The sequence below is a fragment of the Engraulis encrasicolus genome, chromosome 9, assembly GCF_034702125.1.
Source record: "Engraulis encrasicolus isolate BLACKSEA-1 chromosome 9, IST_EnEncr_1.0, whole genome shotgun sequence".
Lineage (NCBI taxonomy): Eukaryota > Metazoa > Chordata > Actinopteri > Clupeiformes > Engraulidae > Engraulis > Engraulis encrasicolus.
This window is the reverse complement of record NC_085865.1, coordinates 988,327-1,008,782: the sequence shown is the minus strand read 5'-3', so window position 1 is coordinate 1,008,782 and position 20,456 is coordinate 988,327. Positions and strand designations below refer to the sequence as shown.

The following is a 20,456-nucleotide window of genomic DNA, read 5'->3' as shown; positions in this document are numbered from 1 at the left end:
GGGAGTTAAAAAGTGTTTTTGGAAATAAGACGACATTCAAAAATTCTGTTTGTTTGCATCATTGTCATCTCTTTTTTTTTTTAAAAGAAAGAAAAACATCGGTATCGGTTAATATCGGTCATCGGCCAAAACCGCAATATCATAATCGGATATCGGTATCGGCCGAAATTTTTGACATCGTGCATCCCTACTCTCCCCCATCCTCCTCCTCCATGAGTGAGGTACCCTGAGCATGGTACTGTGCCGTCCCACTGCTCCCTTTTGGGTGCCATTGGGGGCTGCCCCCTTGTACAGGTGAGGCGTAAATGCAATTTCGTTGTGTGCAGTGTTCACATGTGCATGCTGTGGAGTGCTGTGTCACAATGACAATGGGAGTTGGAGTTTCCCAGTTGGGCTTTCACAGCTTTCTGTCGCTTCACAGCTCACCCAACACAATACATCACGACCACAGACCTCTCTGCCTCACATCTCACCTCACCCCACACAGTACATCATGGCCACAGACCTCTCTGCCTCACATCTCACCTCACCCCACACAGTACATCACGACCACAGACCTCTCTGCCTCACATCTCACCTCACCCTACACAGTACATCACGACCACAGACCTCTCTGCCTCACTTCATATCTCACACAGTACATCATGGCCACAGACCTCTCTGCCTCACATCTCACCTCACCCCACACAGTACATCACGACCACAGACCTCTCTGCCTCACATCTCACCTCACCCCACACAGTACATCATGGCCACAGACCTCTCTGCCTCACATCTCACCTCACCCCACACAGTACATCACGGCCACAGACCTCTCTGCCTCACATCTCACCTCACCCTACACAATACATCATGGCCACAGACCTCTCTGCCTCACATCTCACCTCCTTAGCTGTTTTTAAAACGGATCTTAAAGGGACAGTTTGGTCAATTTCAACATGCCGTTGTATTGCTCACGCTACCCTTGACTTGTCAGTACCTGGTGATGCCACATTTTTCGGCTCAGCCCTTTCCGAGATATGAGCAATTCTAATGGGGGCAGCGTTTGTTTACATTTTTAAAAAATGAAACATAGGCCAACTCCAAATATTTTCCCAAAAGGTACTGCTGTTTGCTAGTTGTCTGCTGATGTTTTATAACCTTTTGGATGTTTTTGGGAATAAATAAAAATGTTTTTTTGAAATGTAAACAAAGAGCTGCCCCCATTACAATGACCAGGATCTCGGAAACGGCTGAAGAAGAAGAACAAAAAAATCTCAGGCACTGACAAGTCCAGGGTAGTGTGAGCATTACAACTGCATGTTGAAATTGACCAAACTGTCCCTTTAAGACCCATTTTTATGCCCAAGTTTTTACTTCCCCTTGATATATTCTTGTCTTTTAAATCTCATCTGGGCCCTATTGACTTACTGATTTGTTTATTTATTGTTTTAACCCACCTTCTTTTTTTTAACCCTCTTATTTATTGACACTCTTGTGTGATGTTCATTAATTTATAGGCCTATAGGCCTATTTGTTCTTACTGATACTGACTTCAGTATTTTTATTTATTTTTTTCTCAGTCATCTCGTATCCACTAATGCCTGTGTTTTTTTGTGTTTTATGGATGTCTCCACGTCTTTTGTCAATTGTTGCTTTATGTTGTTTGTTTCAAGTCTTTTTACTTAGGCCCTTCTGTTAGCACTTTGGTCAGCTGCTTGTGTTGTTTTAAAAGTGCATTACAAATAAACTTTGACTTGACTTGACTTGACTCTGCGCAGCGATCGCAAAATCAGTCTGCGCGAGTACTTTTGCTTGCGGGGGGGGGCTGGGGCTCAGAAGCATTCAGACCCTCTGAAGGGGGGAATGATGGGATGGGAAAAGTTTGAGAACCACTGCCCTACACAGTACATCACGGCCACAGACCTCTCTGCCTCACTTCACATGTCACATCTCACCCTACACAGTACATGACGGCCACAGGCGTCTCTGCCCTGCGCTGCGCTGCGCTGGCCTCCTGACCAGACCAACAGGACACATTGATAATATTGACGTCAGGCAGACGGGGGTCAGCCAGGCGGCCAAGGCCATGCAAACGCAAGTTACACATGTAGACAAAAGTTAACACAGTGGAATATCAAAGCTGTCTTCAGCAGCTGAGACACACATAGTTATTGTTTTGCAGCTGAACCCAAGTGCATACAAAATAAAATGTATCTCAACATCTTAAAGAAATCAATGACAGTAAACTACACATGAAGTCCTATGATCCCCGCTCTCTTACATCTACTCGGCCACACAGACAGACAGTCTGTTCCCATCAAATATTGAAAAAGTAGTTCATCAAGATTCCATCCCTCGTGGCCATACTGCCCTCCAGCACAGTTCAACAAACATCCAATTTCATGATTTTATACTTGAAACCAGGGCAGGCAAAAACAAACGAAAAAGTCTTCCTTCACGCCATGTCACAAAGAACCGAAAATGTGTAGCCTAAATGACAGCGGCCATTTCCAAATTTCGAATAGCATTAAATAAAACGAAAATGACACTAGTTCATAGGCAATAAAACGCGGGTGCCTGGTCTTAAAAAAGAAAATGAATGCAATGCAGTCATTTGCATTGCAGAGTCGCACCGTATCTTCCATGGTTCAGGATTAGAGTAGCAATCGATAGGAGTGAATTTCAGTGTTATTCATTTTACTCAATGTGGCGTGTGCAATATGTGAACATTACTTTGCTAGTTTGCATTGGTGAGAGATTATCTCGCTGTCCTTCGACACTTGGGTCATTTATTTTATGACAGCCCGATATCGTCACTCAGGTAGTAATCTCCCCGAATCTACACATGGCATTCATACGACAGGGATACAATCATACAACGCCATCCCCACAGAATCTGTAATCAAGACGATTACTATCAGATGCCGTTTTCAATGGCAATCAACATAATTGAATTCGCAGAACGCATGCCGTCTAGTTTACCACCAACGTTTACATTACCAACATTGACGATTCTTTTGACACACCCGCAACACAAAGATTTTGCAATCTAGCTATAGAAACATAATCGATTCGGTGCTCTGCTAAGTAATGCGCGGACCCCTTGAGATGACTGCAAAAGTGCCATGGTGATATTTGCCAAACTACCAACGCCTTTGTCATGCAGGTCATCAACGAATCCTAACATCCAGGTGCTGGCGTATTGACTCCACTGACAATGCTAAAAACCCACTCCAGACGAAACCTCGCTTGTCATAGAAAGACATGTGCCAGACACCAATGATATGCGTTTAACAACAAATGCATGCATGCGAAAGAGAGGGGATCTTCTTAATTTAATAGAAAGAACACCCCGAATTGGAGGCCTTGGCTAGCTAGCTTGCTAGGTTAACTAACGTTAACGTTTGAGCATTAGCTAAGGGTAACTCACCCATCTTTTCTTTTCGCTTTGTACACATGACCGTATGTCCCTCGACCAACTTTGCATCCTTCGTATTCAAACAGGTCCTCTACGCGTTCTCGTTCCCCTGTCAGCTTCAGTTTGAAATCATAGTCCATTTTCACTGTTGTTGTGGTCTGATCGGGATCCCTCTTCCTTTAAAGCGTCGCTTGGGAGGCAACTTATACTACTTCAACAGCCACGGTTAGAGAATTAGTTGCCTTCCCTCGCGCTGCTTTTCCAAAGATCAGCCTTGAGTCTTCATTTACCGTGCGTTTTGATGAAAATCGAAGGAAATGCACAGTTTTGAATCTATAGCGAAACCCCCACCTGCTTGAACACAGCCCCTTTCTCTGATATTTTCCTTGCTAACTGCGTCTCTCCACCGGTATCTCGCTAGGGAGAGTTGAGGATCCACAGACGGCAGTGTCGTAAACTGTCGTTAAAGCCGCTAGAATGATCACAGGCGGTGGCAGATGGACACTCCCAACTGAGATCGCTCCCGGACGTGTAGTCCCAGGTGTTTCTATCACTCCCGGACGTGTAGTCCCACCCGATTATATTTCACGTATTATCATACACTACCACATACAAGCAATTTAGGGTTAGGGTTAGGGTTAGGTTTAGGTTTAGGTTTAGGGTTAGGTTTAGGGTTAAGGTTAGGGTTAGAAACAAAAAACTAACATCAAAAGATAACTAGCATCGTTATATGGCGGTGGGACCGATAGTCTGGCTAGTGGGAGCGAGCCGACCGGGGAGAGTCCTTCGTTGGGAGCGACAATCAGGGAATCATCACAGGCATAGCAGCTATGGCAAAGCTAGTGGAATAGGAAAAGTAAAGGTAGCTTGGTGGTACGCACCACGTGGATTTTAACTCTTTGTAAAGCAGAATAGCTAACTAGCATATGTACATCACATACATGTCACATTTGTTTATTTGCATATTAATTGGCCGGGTGTGTCAAATTATCTACTGGGGTTGAATGTGGCATTATGTGGACTGAATTCTGAAAATGACACCTGGCATTATTCCACTGACCTAGAGTGTAAACGACTGCGCAGCTGCTTCTATGAAACAATTTTGTCAGGTTGCATTCCTTTGTCATGTCACACACCTTCTGTCAAATGGGCTGATGTCAACTGTCATGTGTTTTTTATGTTTTGTTGGGCTTAGTGAACCTGTCAAGAAAGCATTGTGGAATCCATTTAAGATGAAAATAGTGCTTCAAATTATGAACTATTTTGCAATGGTCATTCTGGCATTTTCTTGGCGAAAAACAGATAGGAACCGGAATCTGTGTGAAATGTTGTTGGTCAGACACTGTAGTGTGTAACGCCATCGGTCCCATCTTGGCTACATTGTAATCAGAACGTAGAGGGAAGAGGACCCGTCCATATTCCTGCTGCTGTTTCAGGTACCAAAATATACATTACTGTTATTGTCACCTACACCTTATACCACCATAATCGATGCTGACACTGCTTTTACCATGTTATGTGTTTCAATATTATCGTCAGTCTCCGTTTATTGATTAACAATTGTCAAAACCTTTCATTAGCAGGTAGCTAACTAGCCTTCGACACCAACAAATGCGTTGCGTATGTAAAATGACAGCTCGTTCGTCCAGATGGCTGTGCCTAACTGGTGTTTGTATGAAGGCGCAGTGTCATGAAGACTGGGGCATTTTAATCAAAGAGGTAGCGATACTTTGTGGGCGCTCGCTTATTGTCTGTAAGATAGGTAGCTTGCTAACTAGCATGGAGACCGACTTTTCTTTGTCATGTCCCTCCTCCGAGAGAAAATGTATGGACAGCCGATGTGTCAGTGATCTTTCCGGGTTTGGTGATTGGAAGATAGCTTGTCACCGTCAGGTTTGTTGCTCCGCTGTTCTGCGTTCCTCATCATGGCCTACTGTATGGAATGTCATGAACAGACAATAATATCCACAAGAAAGACATTGTATCTGCACCTATGTGCATTGTAGCGTCGTGGCCAGACTAGTTAGCTGTCTTTGCTCGCCTTGATGCGGTGGTCACCATGTTGTGCTAATGGCTAAATGGCTTTAAGCTAGCGTTACTGGCATTCATTTTGTGTGAAGGGATTCTCTAATGGAGGATGGTATTTAAAGCAGGTTAAGGGTTGTTTTAACACAACAGGCTTTTCTGTCATCGGCCTGCACGCATGTCCTTTCCCACTGGCTGCTGATGCAGCTGTTGGTCTTTTTGATGAGGCTAGAAGATGACATGACGTCTGTATGGTTTCGAGGGCCTTGTGACATCTGATGGTGATAAATTGCACCTTTGTGCATGATGAAGGTGTTTGATTCATTGATGCCATATGACTTGTGCTCTGAAGTTACTGTGCAATATAACTTTTGTTCATCTTTTTGCATAGTCAGATTTTACAAAATATATCTAAATAGATTACCACCCAGCCTTTACCTAACCATCCTGCAGAGCTGTTCTATACCATTGCACTGGTTGCCTCCATGTTCCCTATGTGAACATGGCTAAAGGGGACTACTCACTTGGTGGTGGGTTGTGCAGGTGCACTGTCTTGGAGCTACAGTCATACTGGGTCCCGTCATTGTCCTTTATCAGGGTAACCTTGTCTGCTCCTCAACCACCCCCCCCAAACAGCATTTTCTGAAAACAGGGGAAAGAGTGTCATGCTGGTGATGGCCATTGTAGGTACCCTGTCTTGACAGGATCGTTTTCAGCCAAAATGGTGCCCCTGGGCACGATCCTTAATTTCCCCCCTGGGTATTATACCTTGCAGGTGCCCCTAAGATGTACGATCCATACGGTGTTGGTAAAGCCTGTGTCATATGATGCCCCTAAACTGGTTGTAAATGGCTGGTGCCCGTGGGCCCTGTGGCACTGGCCCTTATGGACAATCCGGGCTGTAGTGAAGTCATATTTGGGCCCTGGCTGTCACTGTCCTTTATCAGTCAGTCACCTTGTCATCTCCCTCCCTCCCTCCCTCCCTCCTCCTAATGTCCTAACAGCGGTTTCCATGGTGATGGACCCTCCGGGCGGGCGAGAAGAGCGTCGCTCGTCTCAGGCGGAGCGTCTGCGGCGGGAGGAGGCCTACTACCACTTCATCAACGAGCTGAGCGAGGAGGAGTACCGCCTCATGAGGGACAGCAACCTGCTGGGCACGCCGGGTACGTGGCACACCAACATTACACTGCATATATATACCACCTCTACTTATCGTATGGGATATACTACATATGGGTCAAAGACGTCTTTGTCATTCAGTGTTACGGACACCTTCCGCCGACTGTAACTGCAAAAAAACGTGATTTTTAAATTGTTTCAAGTGAATGGATGACAGCCGAGGCTTTCATGAATTCCCTTTAACAATAAATAAATAAATAAATAAAAAGAGTCATGTTGTTTACAGTTACAGTCAGCAGAAGGCATCCGTTATACTGAATGACAATGCCATTTTGCACGTCTTTGACCCATATTCTATACCGCCTCATGAGAGATAGCAACCTGCTGGGCGCCGCCAGTAAGTGGCCCAAAGCTCCTGGTCAAACGCAGAGGAATATACACAAAGCAGAGTCCCTGTGCATAACCAGGTGCTGGTGATGTCAACCAGTGTCCAGGAGCTGATGATGTGCAGTCAACGTCATCCAAGGAAAAGGGGGAGAAATCACAGCACACTGGTCTTCTTTGCTGGAAGTTTACCAGGTGAACAATGTGTGTCACTGTTGCTTCATCAGCAAGCAAAACGTGTTGTTCACCTAATAAACTTCAAGCAAAGAAGACCCGTGTGCTGTGATTTCTCCCCCCTTGGGAATATATGCTGGGGCATGTCCAACCTGGTGGCCTTCTTCATCCTCTACATCTAGGCCTGTTTCCTTGTTCTGGTACACCTCTTAAAGGGACACTGTGTGAGATTTTTAGTTGTTTATTTCCAGAATCCATGGTACTCATTCACCAATGTTACCTTTTTCATGAATACTTACCACCACCATCAAATTCTAAGTATTCATTATGACTGGAAAAATTGCACTTTTCTTACATTTCTTTCCATTGTCTGCCATTTTAAATTTCCAAAAATAGCCATTTTTAGCTGCAAAAATGACTCTACTTGGACCATACTAGGAAATATTTGTTTATTAAATTTGGCAATAGGCAGCCCAGTTTCATTGAGCAGCATAGTTGTTACCTTTTTGACCATTTCCTGCACAGTGTACCTTTTAAGTATGGTAGTGACAAGGACTTTGGTTAAAACATTACATTTTTGTAAATCATATGCTGGTACATGTTGGGGCGACCTGTCAGGCACCCCTGGTAAAAGGACCAGCTCTCGTGGCTGAAGAACACATTGAGTGTCTTGTGTCTATCAAATAGGCTATACGTTGGGGCATGTTCATGTCCTTTTCTTTCCAACATCTAGGCTCATTTGTATCGTTAGTGTGGTACACCTGCTAAGTTAGTGTGCAATGACCTAGAACTCTAATGATTGAAACGCTTATCTTTTTGTTTTCATATGGACCATACATTAGGGCATCATATACTTTATCATGTAGCCTATACATTGGGGCATCATACCTGTATACTTTATCATGTAGCCTATACGTTGGGGCATCATATAGTTTATCATATGGCCTATACGTTGGGGCATCATATAGTTTATCATATGGCCTATACGTTGGGGCATCATACAGTTTATCACATGGCCTATACGTTGGGGCATCATACAGTTTATCATATGGCCTACTGTATACGTTGGGGCATCATACAGTTTATCATATGGCCTACTGTATACGTTGGGGCATCATACAGTTTATCATATGGCCTACTGTATACGTTGGGGCGTCATACAGTTTAACTTCGGCTTTTTTCGCACACCTCAGCTGGCAGGTGCGTCGGAGATGGCACCATGGGTCACTCAGCAATAGTTTAAAGAAACTCTCGCACACTGACCATTTCGCTGTTCTTTCTTTAATAAACGACGTTTCGGTACTAGACCTTCATCAGGCAATCTCCTCCTAAAGGTCTAGTACCGAAACGTCGTTTATTAAAGAAAGAACAGCGAAATGGTCAGTGTGCGGGAGTTTCTTTAAACTATTGCATCATACAGTTTATCACATGGCCTACTGTATATGTTGGGGCATCATACAGTTTATCACATGGCCTACTGTATACGTTGGGGCATGTTCAGCATGGAGGCCTTCCTTCTCCATCGCACGCTACATTTGAATGTTGACTTTTACATGATTTGAAATGCTGTTGGGCACACCTGGGATGTGCACAGCTATTTGCCTTTTACTTGTAAACGAGCAAATCTTGAAAACACAGGTTTCTGGTTTCTGTGTCAGAGAGGCACTAGTTAGTTACAGGTGTGCTACCGGTAGAGCTTTGCGTAATGTATTGAGCATGTACTCTAAAGAAAGCCTCCTGTTGAAATGGTGAACTAGATTCTTCCAGCAGATTATTCTAGAAGGTCTCCCTTGCAATGTTTGTGCGACAGGATTATCCATCCCCTCTCTGTGTGGTTTGACTGTTTTCCGGGAGTTGAAGTGACTGCCCATGGTAATTCCAGTTCTGTTCATTTATAGTCAGTTTATTGCCAGTTTAATGTATATAATGTCTAATGTGATTGGAAAAGACAGCATTGCCTTATATGGGGGGGGGGGTGGGGGGGGCTTTGCTGCGGCCATTTTGTACACTATGCCAGATGTGAATGGCACTGGTCTCTCACACGCCGGGTTTGGAGTTTAAATTTCAGAGCTGCTTGGTATTGTGGATCTGCTGTATCATTGCCAAAAGGATACATCTCCTCCAGTATTTATGCAGTTTGCGTCTGAGCAATATTGTGAATTGCTTTAGCTTTCATTTTTGTTACAGTTTATGGTTACCGGTAAGCCTGAGAAAAGGCCATAGAGGCACACCTGGCTGTTATTCTGGAGGACAGACCTGCTATTCTGTTCCACCTCCCTTAACCTTAACCCTTAACCCAGGAATACCCAGCGTTGTAAGTTTGCCGTTACCAGAATGGCAATGACTTAGTCCTAGTGCATTACTAAAGGCCCTGTGTTATGTCATAGTAGAGTAGTACTGTGGTAGTGATGTATTACTAAAGGCCCTGTGTTATGTCATAGTAGAGTAGTACTGTGGTAGTTCACTTTTCGGTTACTGTTACCTCGTGCCACAGGAGGTGCGGCGTGCGTTATGGCGTTACCCACGGCGCCCAGATGTTCTCCTCCTCCAGCCTGTTGAGATTTTGCTCTGTGGTCTTTGCAGTGCTGTTTTCCTGCTTGTTGCTGCTTGTATTTCAGATAAAAAAATGTTGGTTTAGCTGACCTGTTGTCAACATTGTGGTGGTGTTTGACTGATAGCGAAGGATTGCAGGCAAACCAAAGTGCCATGGCCCTGCAGAATCCATGAGCCGTCACCGGTCTGACTGAGGTAGTAAGCTCGATTGTGATGGCGCATTGCTGCGCAGTCTGTGCAGCGTGCGTGTGCACTTTGTCATTTTTATGTATTATGGGTAGAGTTTTCAGCAGCACTGCTTCATAATTTTGCATTGTGCATGTGCCCTGCTCGGTCGGCGCAGCACTGCCTCATCACGAACGAGCCCATTGACTATGGGAGGTAGCCTCCTGTTTTGGTGAATGCATGAGCATCATGGGGGCTACATGAATGAATACAACTTAACACTATGCAGATGAATCTTAATCGGCCTAAGACCAGTCGGAAACAGTCTGGCAGGCAGGCCTGTAGCTGGATATGTGGTGGGTAATGTTGGCTGCAGTGCGTTGTGTCAATTCTGTAATGTGGTGTTTTGGGGTAATGGCTGGAAAGCTGTAATTCATCTTTGCCGTGTCATTTAGCCGGAACCTCAGCTCACCAAAAGAAACGGGTAGAGTGGTGACGCGTAGAATGATAAAGCTCTTTGCATATCCGCAGACTCTTATGGCACTGACTCTGTCTTACATACATTATTACACTTCAGCCATGGACAGAGGTGGACATCACTGCACTGTCTTAGTCTTAGTTCTTACTTGTCCCATGTATACCCTAAACCAGCTGATTATAACAAGCACAGCCAGCTTTATGTCTACAACACTCTGGGCACTTCATAAAACAATATCTATGGCCCTTTTTCCTGCCTGGCTTTGGCTGGAAAGTATAGTGTCCCCATACACGTGGGGGCTCTGAGGACCTCAGACTACCTCCACAAGCACACACGCACACACAAACACAAACACACGCACACAAATACACTCACACAAACACACGTAGCACACAAACACATGCACACAAACCAGTGTCATCATTCCAGCTAATGCATGTTGTTGTGGAGTTCCTGTTTATGATGAAGCTGCTACACTGTATTATTCATCAGCTGTTTATGATGAAGCTGTGCTACACTGTGTGATTCATCAGCTGTTTATGATGAAGCTGCTACACTGTGTCATTCGTCAGCTGTTTATGATGAAGCTGTGCTACACTGTGTGATTCATCAGCTGTTTATGAAGCTGCTACACTGTGTGATTCATCAGCTGTTTATGATGAAGCTGTGCTACACTGTGTGATTCATCAGCTGTTTATGATGAAGCTGTGCTACACTGTGTGATTCATCAGCTGTTTAGGATGAAGCTGTGCTACACTGTGTGATTCATCAGCTGTTTATGAAGCTGCTACACTGTGTGATTCATCAGCTGTTTATGAAGCTGCTACACTGTGTGATTCATCAGCTGTTTATGATGAAGCTGTGCTACACTGTGTGATTCATCAGCTGTTTATGAAGCTGCTACACTGTGTGATTCATCAGCTGTTTATGATGAAGCTGCTACACTGTGTGATTCATCAGCTGTTTATGATGAAGCTGTGCTACACTGTGTGATTCATCAGCTGTTTATGATGAAGCTGTGCTACACTGTGTGATTCATCAGCTGTTTAGGATGAAGCTGTGCTACACTGTGTGATTCATCAGCTGTTTAGGATGAAGCTGTGCTACACTGTGTGATTCATCAGCTGTTTAGGATGAAGCTGTGCTACACTGTGTGATTCATCAGCTGTTTAGGATGAAGCTGTGCTACACTGTGTGATTCATCAGCTGTTTATGAAGCTGCTACACTGTGTGATGTGTCAGCGGCTTTTCACATCTGAATCATTTGGATCGGCATGGGCCTGCACACTCATACCATCATGCTCCCTGATGCAGATGCCTGATGTAGGTACCTGATGCATATGCCTGATGTAGGTACCTGATGCATATGCCTGATGTAGGTACCTGATGCATATGCCTGATGTAGGTACCTGATGCATATGCCTGATGTAGGTACCTGATGCATATGCCTGATGTAGGTACCTGATGCATATGCCTGATGTAGGTACCTGATGCATATGTATGCCTGATGTAGGCAGCCATATGGAGGTAGATAATGAAGTGAAATGACTAGGCGGCATCAGCTCTACATTAACTCTGTAGTGTAATGTAATGCGGCATCAGGCCATGTTTATTACTCTGTAATGTCATGTAATGTAATGTAATGCAGTGCCGTTCCTGTCAGCGAGACTGGTCGATGAGCAGCAGTCATTGATCAGGTTGTAGTAAAGCTCAGAGCGTTTCCAGCAGAACTTTTGTTAGTGTAGATGGGTGGTCTGGGGGTCTAGTAGCAGCTATGAGACACATGTGGCTATCTTCATGGGAAAGGCTGCTTTGATCAGCCTCATATGAAATATGTTTTTCTCTCTATTTTTTTAAGGGCTTTTTTGCCTCTATTATTGACAGGACTGTGGTTGAGAGACAGAAAATGGTTTTCTCTCTATTTTTTAAGGGCTTTTTTGCCTTTATGTTTGACAGGACTGTGGAAGAAAGGCAGGAAATGAGTGGGGAGAGGGAGAGACGGGGAAGGATCGGCAAATGACCCGGGCCGGAATCGAACCCGGGTCGCTGGCGCAGTAAGCCGGTGCCCTACGGTTAGGCCACGGCACGGCCTTCAGGGGATCTAGATGGCCACCTTAAAGGGGTATGCCACTATTTTGGGGCTTAATACATGATATAAGCTAGTGAAAGTCAATGCATCTGTGTAGCATGCTACATGCTACAGTGACTTTCACTAGCTTAGCTACATACCCCCTTTTTTAACTTGTCTTAAAGCAAGACAAAGCTTAACATGACAAATAAGACACTTTACCACCTTTATAACCCCCAGCCAACGATTTTAACTGTATTAAGGCCCAAAATAGTGGCATACCCCTTTAACTGTAAAGTGCTGGGCAACACCCTGACATTATCGTCTAGTGTAGCACGTTAAACGCTTAGTCAGTGGGCCTGTGTCATCTTGTGGGGAGCAACATTATCCAAGCTGAGGTTAAAAGGAAGCGTTCCTGTACTCAAGAGCATGGTGGTGTTGTCATGATGTTAACAGCAGTGCTGTGGGATGTGATTACTTATTCAGGATGGCTAATGGGGAAGGCGCGTGGCCCTCTGTGACATGGCCATTTGTACGGCAACATTCATTTGAAGAACAGCAAGGCCAGTAGGCTTGAAAAATGTCATCAGTGTGTGTTTACATGTTGTTATCAAGGACCAGTTTAGACCATTGTCCATGGAAGTGGAAGGAGATGCATCATGTGTTGGTTTTCTGCAGTGTTAAGTGTTATTTGGACACAGTTGCACAATTTTTTTTGACCGTAATGTAATGATGTGCTATCTAGGCCTGCATATCTATTAGTGTCATGTGTTTTGATTACATTTCTGCTGATGTGCACACACAATATTCCCCAAGACCCCTTTTTATTGGGCCTCATTCGTCAGATGTCAGATGTTGAGATTAGATGTGTCACAGAATCAAATTATAATAGAAAAAAACACTAGAAAACGATAGCTCGTCATGACCCAGATATTGTGAGCTTGCAGAACTACTTTTTTTTTCAAAGCCACACCAAAAACAAAACATGAAGGTATTTAAGGGATGCAAAGCACATATTTTGGTTTTGATTCTAAACCCGCAGTCTTGAGCTTTAGTTTGGTTGGAATCTAGCGGTATATGGGGGGCCTTGGCTGGAATATAGTGGTATATGGGGGGCCTTGGCTGGAATATAGTGGTATATGGGGGGCCTTGGCTGGAATATAGTGGTATATGGGGGGCCTTGGCTGGAATATAGTGGTATATGGGGGCCTTGGCTGGAATCTAGTGGTATATGGGGGGCCTTGCCATGTTAAAGTTTGGAAACCCCTGCTGTAGGCAGATGTACAGTGTATGTCATATCCCATTATGTGTCTCCTAAAGCCACACAGGCGGATGGAGGCTGTAGGTGATGTGTAGTGTGTCTGCTGTGATGGAGGCTGTAGGTGATGTGCAGTGTGTCTGCTGTGGTGGAGGCTGTAGGTGATGTGCAGTGTGTCTGCTGTGGTGGAGGCGGTAGTGTAGGTGATGTGCAGTGTGTCTGCTGTGGTGGAGGCGGTAGTGTAGGTGATGTGCAGTGTGTCTGCTGCGTGTCCTAAAGCCACACAGGCGGATGAATACGTTGTAGGTGGTGTGCAGTGTATCTGCTGCGTGTCCTACAGCCACACAGGCGGATGAATACGCTGCCACGGGTCGGTGACCTTTACACTAGATGTGAAGCGACGTGGAAGGCACACTGTACTGTACCTCTTAAAGGCACAACGCTGGGTTCTGATTGGCTGGATTTTCCTTGGCAGGGTTTTCCTTCCCCTGTGTTCTGATTCGCTGGGTTTTCCTTTATATTACATTACACTTAGCTGTCACTTAAAAAAATATATATCCAAAGTTACTTCGTTATTTAGGTACAGGGCATTGGTTTCAGTCTCTGGAGCAATGTGGGGTTAGGTGCCTTGCTCAAGGGCACTTCAGCCATGGATTCGAACCTGCAACCCTCTGATCTAAAGGCCAGTGCTCTAACCATTGACCCATGACTGCCCCCATTTCCTTCCTCTGTGTTCTCATTGAATGGGTTCTCCTTCTCGTGTTTTCAGTGTTTTCGTTCCCCTGTGTTCTTATTGGCTGTGTTGGTCCCCTGTGTTCTGATTGGCTGTGTTCTCCCTCCCCTGTGTTCTTATTGGCTGTGTTGTTGTTCCCCTGTGTTCTAATTGGATGTGTTGTTCTCCTTCCCCTGTGTTCTGATTGGCTGTGTTGTTCCCCTGTGTTCTGATTGGCTGTGTTGTTCTCCTTCCCCTGTGTTCTGATTGGCTGTGTTGTTCCCCTGTGTTCTGATTGGCTGTGTTGTTCTCCTTCCCCTGTGTTCTGATTGGCTGTGTTGTTCTCCTTCCCCTGTGTTCTGATTGGCTGTGTTCTCCTTCCCCTGTGTTCTGATTGGCTGTGTTGTTCTCCTTCCCCTGTGTTCTGATTGGCTGTGTTGTTCTCCTTCCCCTGTTTCCTGATTGGCTGTGTTGTTCTCCTTCCCCTGTGTTCTGATTGGCTGTGTTGTTCTCCTTCCCCTGTGTTCTGATTGGCTGTGTTCTCCTTCCCCTGTGTTGTCCTGCAGGTGAGGTGACAGCGGAGGAACTGCGTCAGAGGCTGGACGGGGCCAAGGAGAGGGTGTCGTCCCAGCCCCGCCCAGAGACACGCCCCCAGGGCACCGAAGGAGGAGAGGAACAAGGAGGCAGCGGTAAGGGGGCGGGGGGATTGGGGAGGAGGAGGAGGAGGAGGAGGGGAGGAGGAGGAGGAGGAGGAGGAGGAGGAGAAGAGGAGAAGAGGAGGAGGGGAGGGGAGGGGAGGAGGAGGGGGAGGGGAGGAGAGGAGGAGACGAGAAGGAGAAGCAGGGTGGTTTGTTGGGGAATATTGCAACAGATTTTCTAAAGTAATGCAAAGTCAGTGAAAGGTCAGAGAGAATAGGGTCTTACTATCTCTGGTACGACCCTCGCCATTTTGGTAGTGATCATTATAACACAATAATGAGTTGACTGGTATTTGTAATTCAGACTTCTGGTCTTATTAAATGTAACTGCATGAAGTTCCGAGTGTGCGGCGACCATTCCTTTAAATTTGAGTCTATTGTGGACCTGGACCAGTTGTGGGGTAGGGGAGAGGAAAGGCTCTGAAATGAAACAGAATTGAAGATTTGAAATGGGAATTTTCTGGAGCTCAGTCTGTTTTATGGCGCGATGGAGGCCTCTGCTTCACTTCAGGATGATGGAATAAAGTGCTGTGATAATTTAACTGGCTTCTCTAATGTCAGCAACCTTTTGGCTGCGGCGAGGACCCCTGTTTTAATGATGGCGTAGTGCCAGTCAGCTGTCCTGATTGGGTGGAGTGGGGGGGGGGGGGGGGGGGGGGGGGGTGTAGCTTGCTATGTGATTAAATGCCTTGAGGTTAATTGAGGGCAACTGTGGAAATCTTTTCCATCTGCAAAAAAAACCCTCTCGCTCTGATGCAGGACATAAAAAAGCTTTATATTAAAATGGTAGAGATTTCTAGAAGGGTAAGACTTGTGCGCTTGACATCAGTTTGTGAGCCAGTTGGTCTGCGCTGTGCGTGCGTGCGTGTGTGTGGATTGAGTTGAGCAGTTGGCTACGATGTCACTGCATGCTAAGCAGCAGTTGGTGGCCATGCTGTTGTTGTTCCTGAGAGACGAATCCTGAAACGGTTGTTATTGAGTTTATAACTCCATGCAATAAAAAGGTTAAAACAAACAAACCAAGTTAAATGATTAAAATGCTTCACAGATTATACTTTATGAAATAATCAAGAATGCATTTTTTTTTAAAACACGGTGTTGTGTTTAAATGTGCCATAGAAGCAAAATAATATGACTTGACTTGACTGTTTTTACAGGCACTGTTGCTCTTGTAAGCTCATCCTAAAACGGCTGTTGTCACTTCTCTGTTGTTGTTTATTTGTTTTTAACCGTTTTTTCTTCCCCCCCCCTTCAGGCGCTCCGGAGTCGGGCTCGGAGACGTCCAACGGCGACTCGCTGCTGGAGTGGCTGAACACGTTCCGGCGCACGGGCAACGCCACGCGCAGCGGCCAGAGCGGCAACCAGACGTGGCGCGCGGTGAGCCGCACCAACCCCAACAGCGGCGAGTTCCGCTTCAGCCTGGAGATCAACATCAACCACGAGCAGCCCGACACCGTGGGGACAGCGGCGCCCACAGGAGCCGGAGCAGGGACCGGGGCGGGGGCTGGAGCCGGTACCGGTGCCGACTCACATGCGGAGGCTGAGGAGATACCCCTGCCTGCTACCGTACACCCCCCTGCCCCCTCTCCTCCTCTACCCCCCACTCCTCCTCCTCCTCCTCCTCCTCCCCCACCTCTGTCCTCCGCCCCCTCCATACGCACCACCACCACCTCCACCACCAGTAGCTCCTACAGCACCAGACCCGCCCCCTACACCACCCACCGGCCCTCCTCCACCTTCTCCCACCACGCCTCCCCCCCTCCCCCCTCTTCCTCCTCCTCCTCCTCCTCCTCCTCTTCTAGGCCAGCGCTGGGTCGCCGCTCCCAGGCCCGACGCACGCGCAACAGCAGCGCGGCCTCCATGACGGCCTCCCCTCCCCTGCCCAATCCCCCGCCCCCTCTACCCGTCCCCCTGGCCCCTCTGAGGCGGAGCATCGCCGCCACTCAGCCCCCCAGGGCGCCGCCTCCTCTTGCCCCCGCTCCTCCACCTCCACCCCCACCCCCTGCCTCCCCGGCCCCCACCTCCACCTCCACCCTCAACCCCAGCTCACCCCCGGGTCCTGACAGTGGAGCAGGGGGACCCAGGCAGCCTCCAGCCCCAGCATCCAGCCCCTCCACTGGGGAGCAGCAGCAGCAGCAGCAGCCGGGGGAGGAGACCGTGGAGGCTGCTGCTCCTCCAGACCTCTCCTCCTCCTCCTCCTCCTCCTGTGCACCGGCTCAGGAGTCCCTCCAGGGGGCGACAGCGGGCCGAGAGGCGCGCAGCAGCAGGACTCGATCGCGTGGGCGTGTGCGGAGGTCCCTCGCAGGAAGTGGGGGTAGTAGCGGAGGAGGAGGAGGAGGAGGAGGAGGAGGAGGAGGAGGAGGAGGAGGAGGAGGTGCTAGTGGGGGACTTTCCTCTCGCTCCTCCCGCAGGAGTCGCTCCCCTCTGCACCGGAGTCCCGCCCCCCTCTCCGTCTCCGTCTCTCCCCCTGTAACCGTGACGACCGCCTCCGCCCCTAGTGCCACCGCCGGCGGCGCCGCTACAGCTGATTCGCCAGAGCTCAGCAGCACTACCGCCACCGTCTCCATGGAAACCGGTGAAGCGGCGTCCAGCGAGTCGACCACCACCGGCGCGTCCCAGGAGGGTTCCGCAGCAGCAGCCAACGACACCAACGAGGAAGAGGGAGAGGCCCCGGGCGGAGGGGGCACGGGGGCCGCGGCGGGCGCCGGATCAGGTGGGACTAGCGGCGGTGGTACCGGTGGCTCCGGCGTGCGGCGCCACCCCACCATCATGCTGGACCTGCAGGTGCGCCGGATCCGGCCCGGAGAGAACCGGGACCGGGACAGCATCGCCAGCCGCACGCGCTCGCGGGCCCGCGCCGCCGAGAACACCGTCACCTTCGAGAGCGACAGCGGCGGCTTCCGGCGCACCATCTCGCGCTCGGAGCGTGCCGGCATCCGCACGTACGTCAGCACCATCCGCATCCCGCTGCGGCGCATCAGCGAGACGGGCCTGGGCGAGCCGAGCTCCACCGCGCTCCGCTCCATCCTGCGTCAGATCATGACCGGCTTCGGGGAGCTCAGCTCGCTCATGGAGACCGAGGCCAACTCCGAGACGCGCGCCGCCGGGGGCGGGACCACCGCAGGAGGAGGAATTGCAGGAGGAGTAGGAGCCGCGGGTGGAGCCCAGGATGGAAGCATCATCGCCGGGGGGGGCAACGAGGGCTCGGGCGCTGGGAGCCAGGGCAACGGAGGAGGTCTGGGCTCCGGTGCGTCGGAGCTGGAGCGCGGTGGGCAGGGTAGTGTTGTGGGGGGGGATGGGGAGGTGCTGTCTGGGGGCGGAGCAGGGGGGCAGGGGAGGGTGTCCGGAGGGGGTACCGGTGGAGGGGGGGTGGGGTCTGTGGGCGGTCTTGGCACCGGTGTTGGGGTGGGAGGTGGCGGCGGTGGTACCGGTACCGGTACGGAGAGCTCTCGGCCCGCCAGCAGGGACACCAATAACCTGGTGGAGAACGGGACCCTCCCCATCCTGCGGCTCGCACACTTCTTCCTGCTCAACGACGAGGAGGACGAGGAGCACCCGCGGGGCCTCACCAAAGAGCAGATAGACAACCTGGGCACGCGCACCTACGGCCAGCCGCCCCCCGCCCCGGGGGCCCTGGACGCCGAGCTGGAGCACGAGGCCGGCCGCAACGCCACCGCCAACGCCAACACCGCCGCCGCCTGCTCCGTCTGCATCAACGAGTACGCCCAGGGCAACAAGCTGCGGCGCCTGCCCTGCCAGCACGAGTTCCACATCCACTGCATCGACCGCTGGCTCTCGGAGAACAACACCTGTCCCATATGCAGGCAGCCTGTACTGGCCGGCCACCACGACTGACCTGCAGGCAGCCGCCACGACTAGCCTGGGTTAGGGCCTATAGGCAGCCGCCACGACTAGCCTGGCCTGGCCTGGCCTGGGTTAGGGCCTGCAGGCAGCCACCACGACTAGCCTGACCTAGCCTGGCCTGGGTTAGGGCCTGCAGGCAGCCACCACGACTAGCCTGACCTGGCCTGGCCTGGGTTAGGGCCTATAGGCTACTAAGAAGCTGGTACAGGAGTAAACCAGGTTAAGCTCAGAGGTAAATCATCTAATTGACCCCTTTGGTAGTTACGTCTTTACTGACTGTGCACACATTGCTGCCTCAAACACACACTCACAAACAGACAGTGCAGACTTCGAAGAGAGAAGACATGCCGTCCTGAAGTGTGTACGGCTGTAAAAAATAAAATAGAGCTCCTAAAAAGTGCAGGTCGCGTTGTGCTATTCCGAGAGGGGATGAGCTGTTCCACAGGAGATGTTTGTGGTTACTTGTAAGCAATTAGCACTGGACTGAGGATATCATCGGGAATGCCTGTGTTTGTGGCGCCCACTTCATATCTGAAGTTACCGTGAGTGACCATCCATTTTCTTATCTCGGAAATAGCACCTGGCCAGTGGTAAAGGGTGGATTCTGCTCCAACAATGCGCACGCAGCCCGATGACGTCACATCTGTGTACAAACAGTAAAGGGGTCTCTGGAAGAGTCTGGAGTCCTCGTGTTCTTAAAGGCGTATGCCACTATTTTGGGGCTTAATACGGTTAAAATCGTTGGCTGGGGTTTATAAAGGTGGTAAAGTGTCTTATTTTTCATGTTAAGCGTTGTCTTGCTTTAAGACAAGTTAAAAGAGGGAGTATGTCGCTAAGCTAGTGAAAGTCAATGGATCCGTGTAGCACATGAACAAGACAACTGCTTACATAAAAAATAAGACACTTTACCACCTATATAAACCCCAGGCAACGATTTTAACTGTATTAAGCCCCAAAATAGTGGCATACCCCTTTAAGGACTTGCGTCTCTTCTATTAGATGATTTACCTCTTCACTTCCCTTCTCCTGGTTTCCTCCTGTAGCAGCTCCTCAGTATAGACCTCTCTGTGCTGGGCGGAGCTCAGCTCCCAACATGCACCACACACCTCCTCCAGTTACACCCCCCCCCCCCCCCCCCTCCCTCCCGTCCTGTCCCACCCTCACCAAACGCCCTCTCCCCTCCCCTCCCCTCCCCTCCCCTCCCCTCCCTCCCCTCCCCTCCCCTCCCCTGGCTTTGCCCCCTGAGTGACAATGCACGCCTCCCGCCACTAGGTGGTGATGTGTATTTTTCTTGTAAATAGGCGCTTCAATGTTTTCATTCATGGAGATCCATTCTATTCAAGCTGAAGTTATTAGAGAGGAGAAGAGAAGAAGAAAAAGAAAAGAAGAAGATACCAAAAGTGGAATCTATAATGCAGAGAAATTAACAAAGCTTTATTTTTTTAGACCTCTTCTTGTGTTTCGGCCGTTGTTTTTTTTTCTCTCCCCCCGTCTCCTCCTCCACTTCTTCAGCCCCCTGTGGCCCCCCGCCCCCCCTGCGTGATGCCAGAGAAGTCCC

At 48.8% G+C, this 20,456-nt stretch overlaps 2 protein-coding genes across 2 annotated transcripts in view; one reads left to right on the top strand and one right to left on the bottom strand.

Annotated features, from left to right (window-relative positions):
* The window catches only part of cdk8 (cyclin dependent kinase 8), a 34,826-nt gene extending 31,014 nt beyond the window's left edge, over positions 1-3,812 (bottom strand). The window contains exon 1 of the mRNA XM_063206009.1: positions 3,413-3,812. Within this exon, the coding sequence (XP_063062079.1) occupies positions 3,413-3,540 (128 nt within the window). The 5' untranslated portion in view covers positions 3,541-3,812. The remainder of the gene's footprint in view (positions 1-3,412) is intronic.
* An 897-nt stretch (positions 3,813-4,709) lies between these two features.
* Positions 4,710-19,833, top strand: rnf6 (ring finger protein (C3H2C3 type) 6). The gene is made up of 4 exons (XM_063206360.1): positions 4,710-4,836; positions 6,430-6,588; positions 14,903-15,025; positions 16,290-19,833. Exons 2-4 carry the CDS (start codon positions 6,438-6,440, stop codon positions 18,887-18,889), a joined length of 2,874 nt encoding a protein of 957 aa, XP_063062430.1. The 5' UTR covers positions 4,710-4,836; positions 6,430-6,437; the 3' UTR covers positions 18,890-19,833.
* Positions 19,834-20,456: the final 623 nt, after the last annotated feature.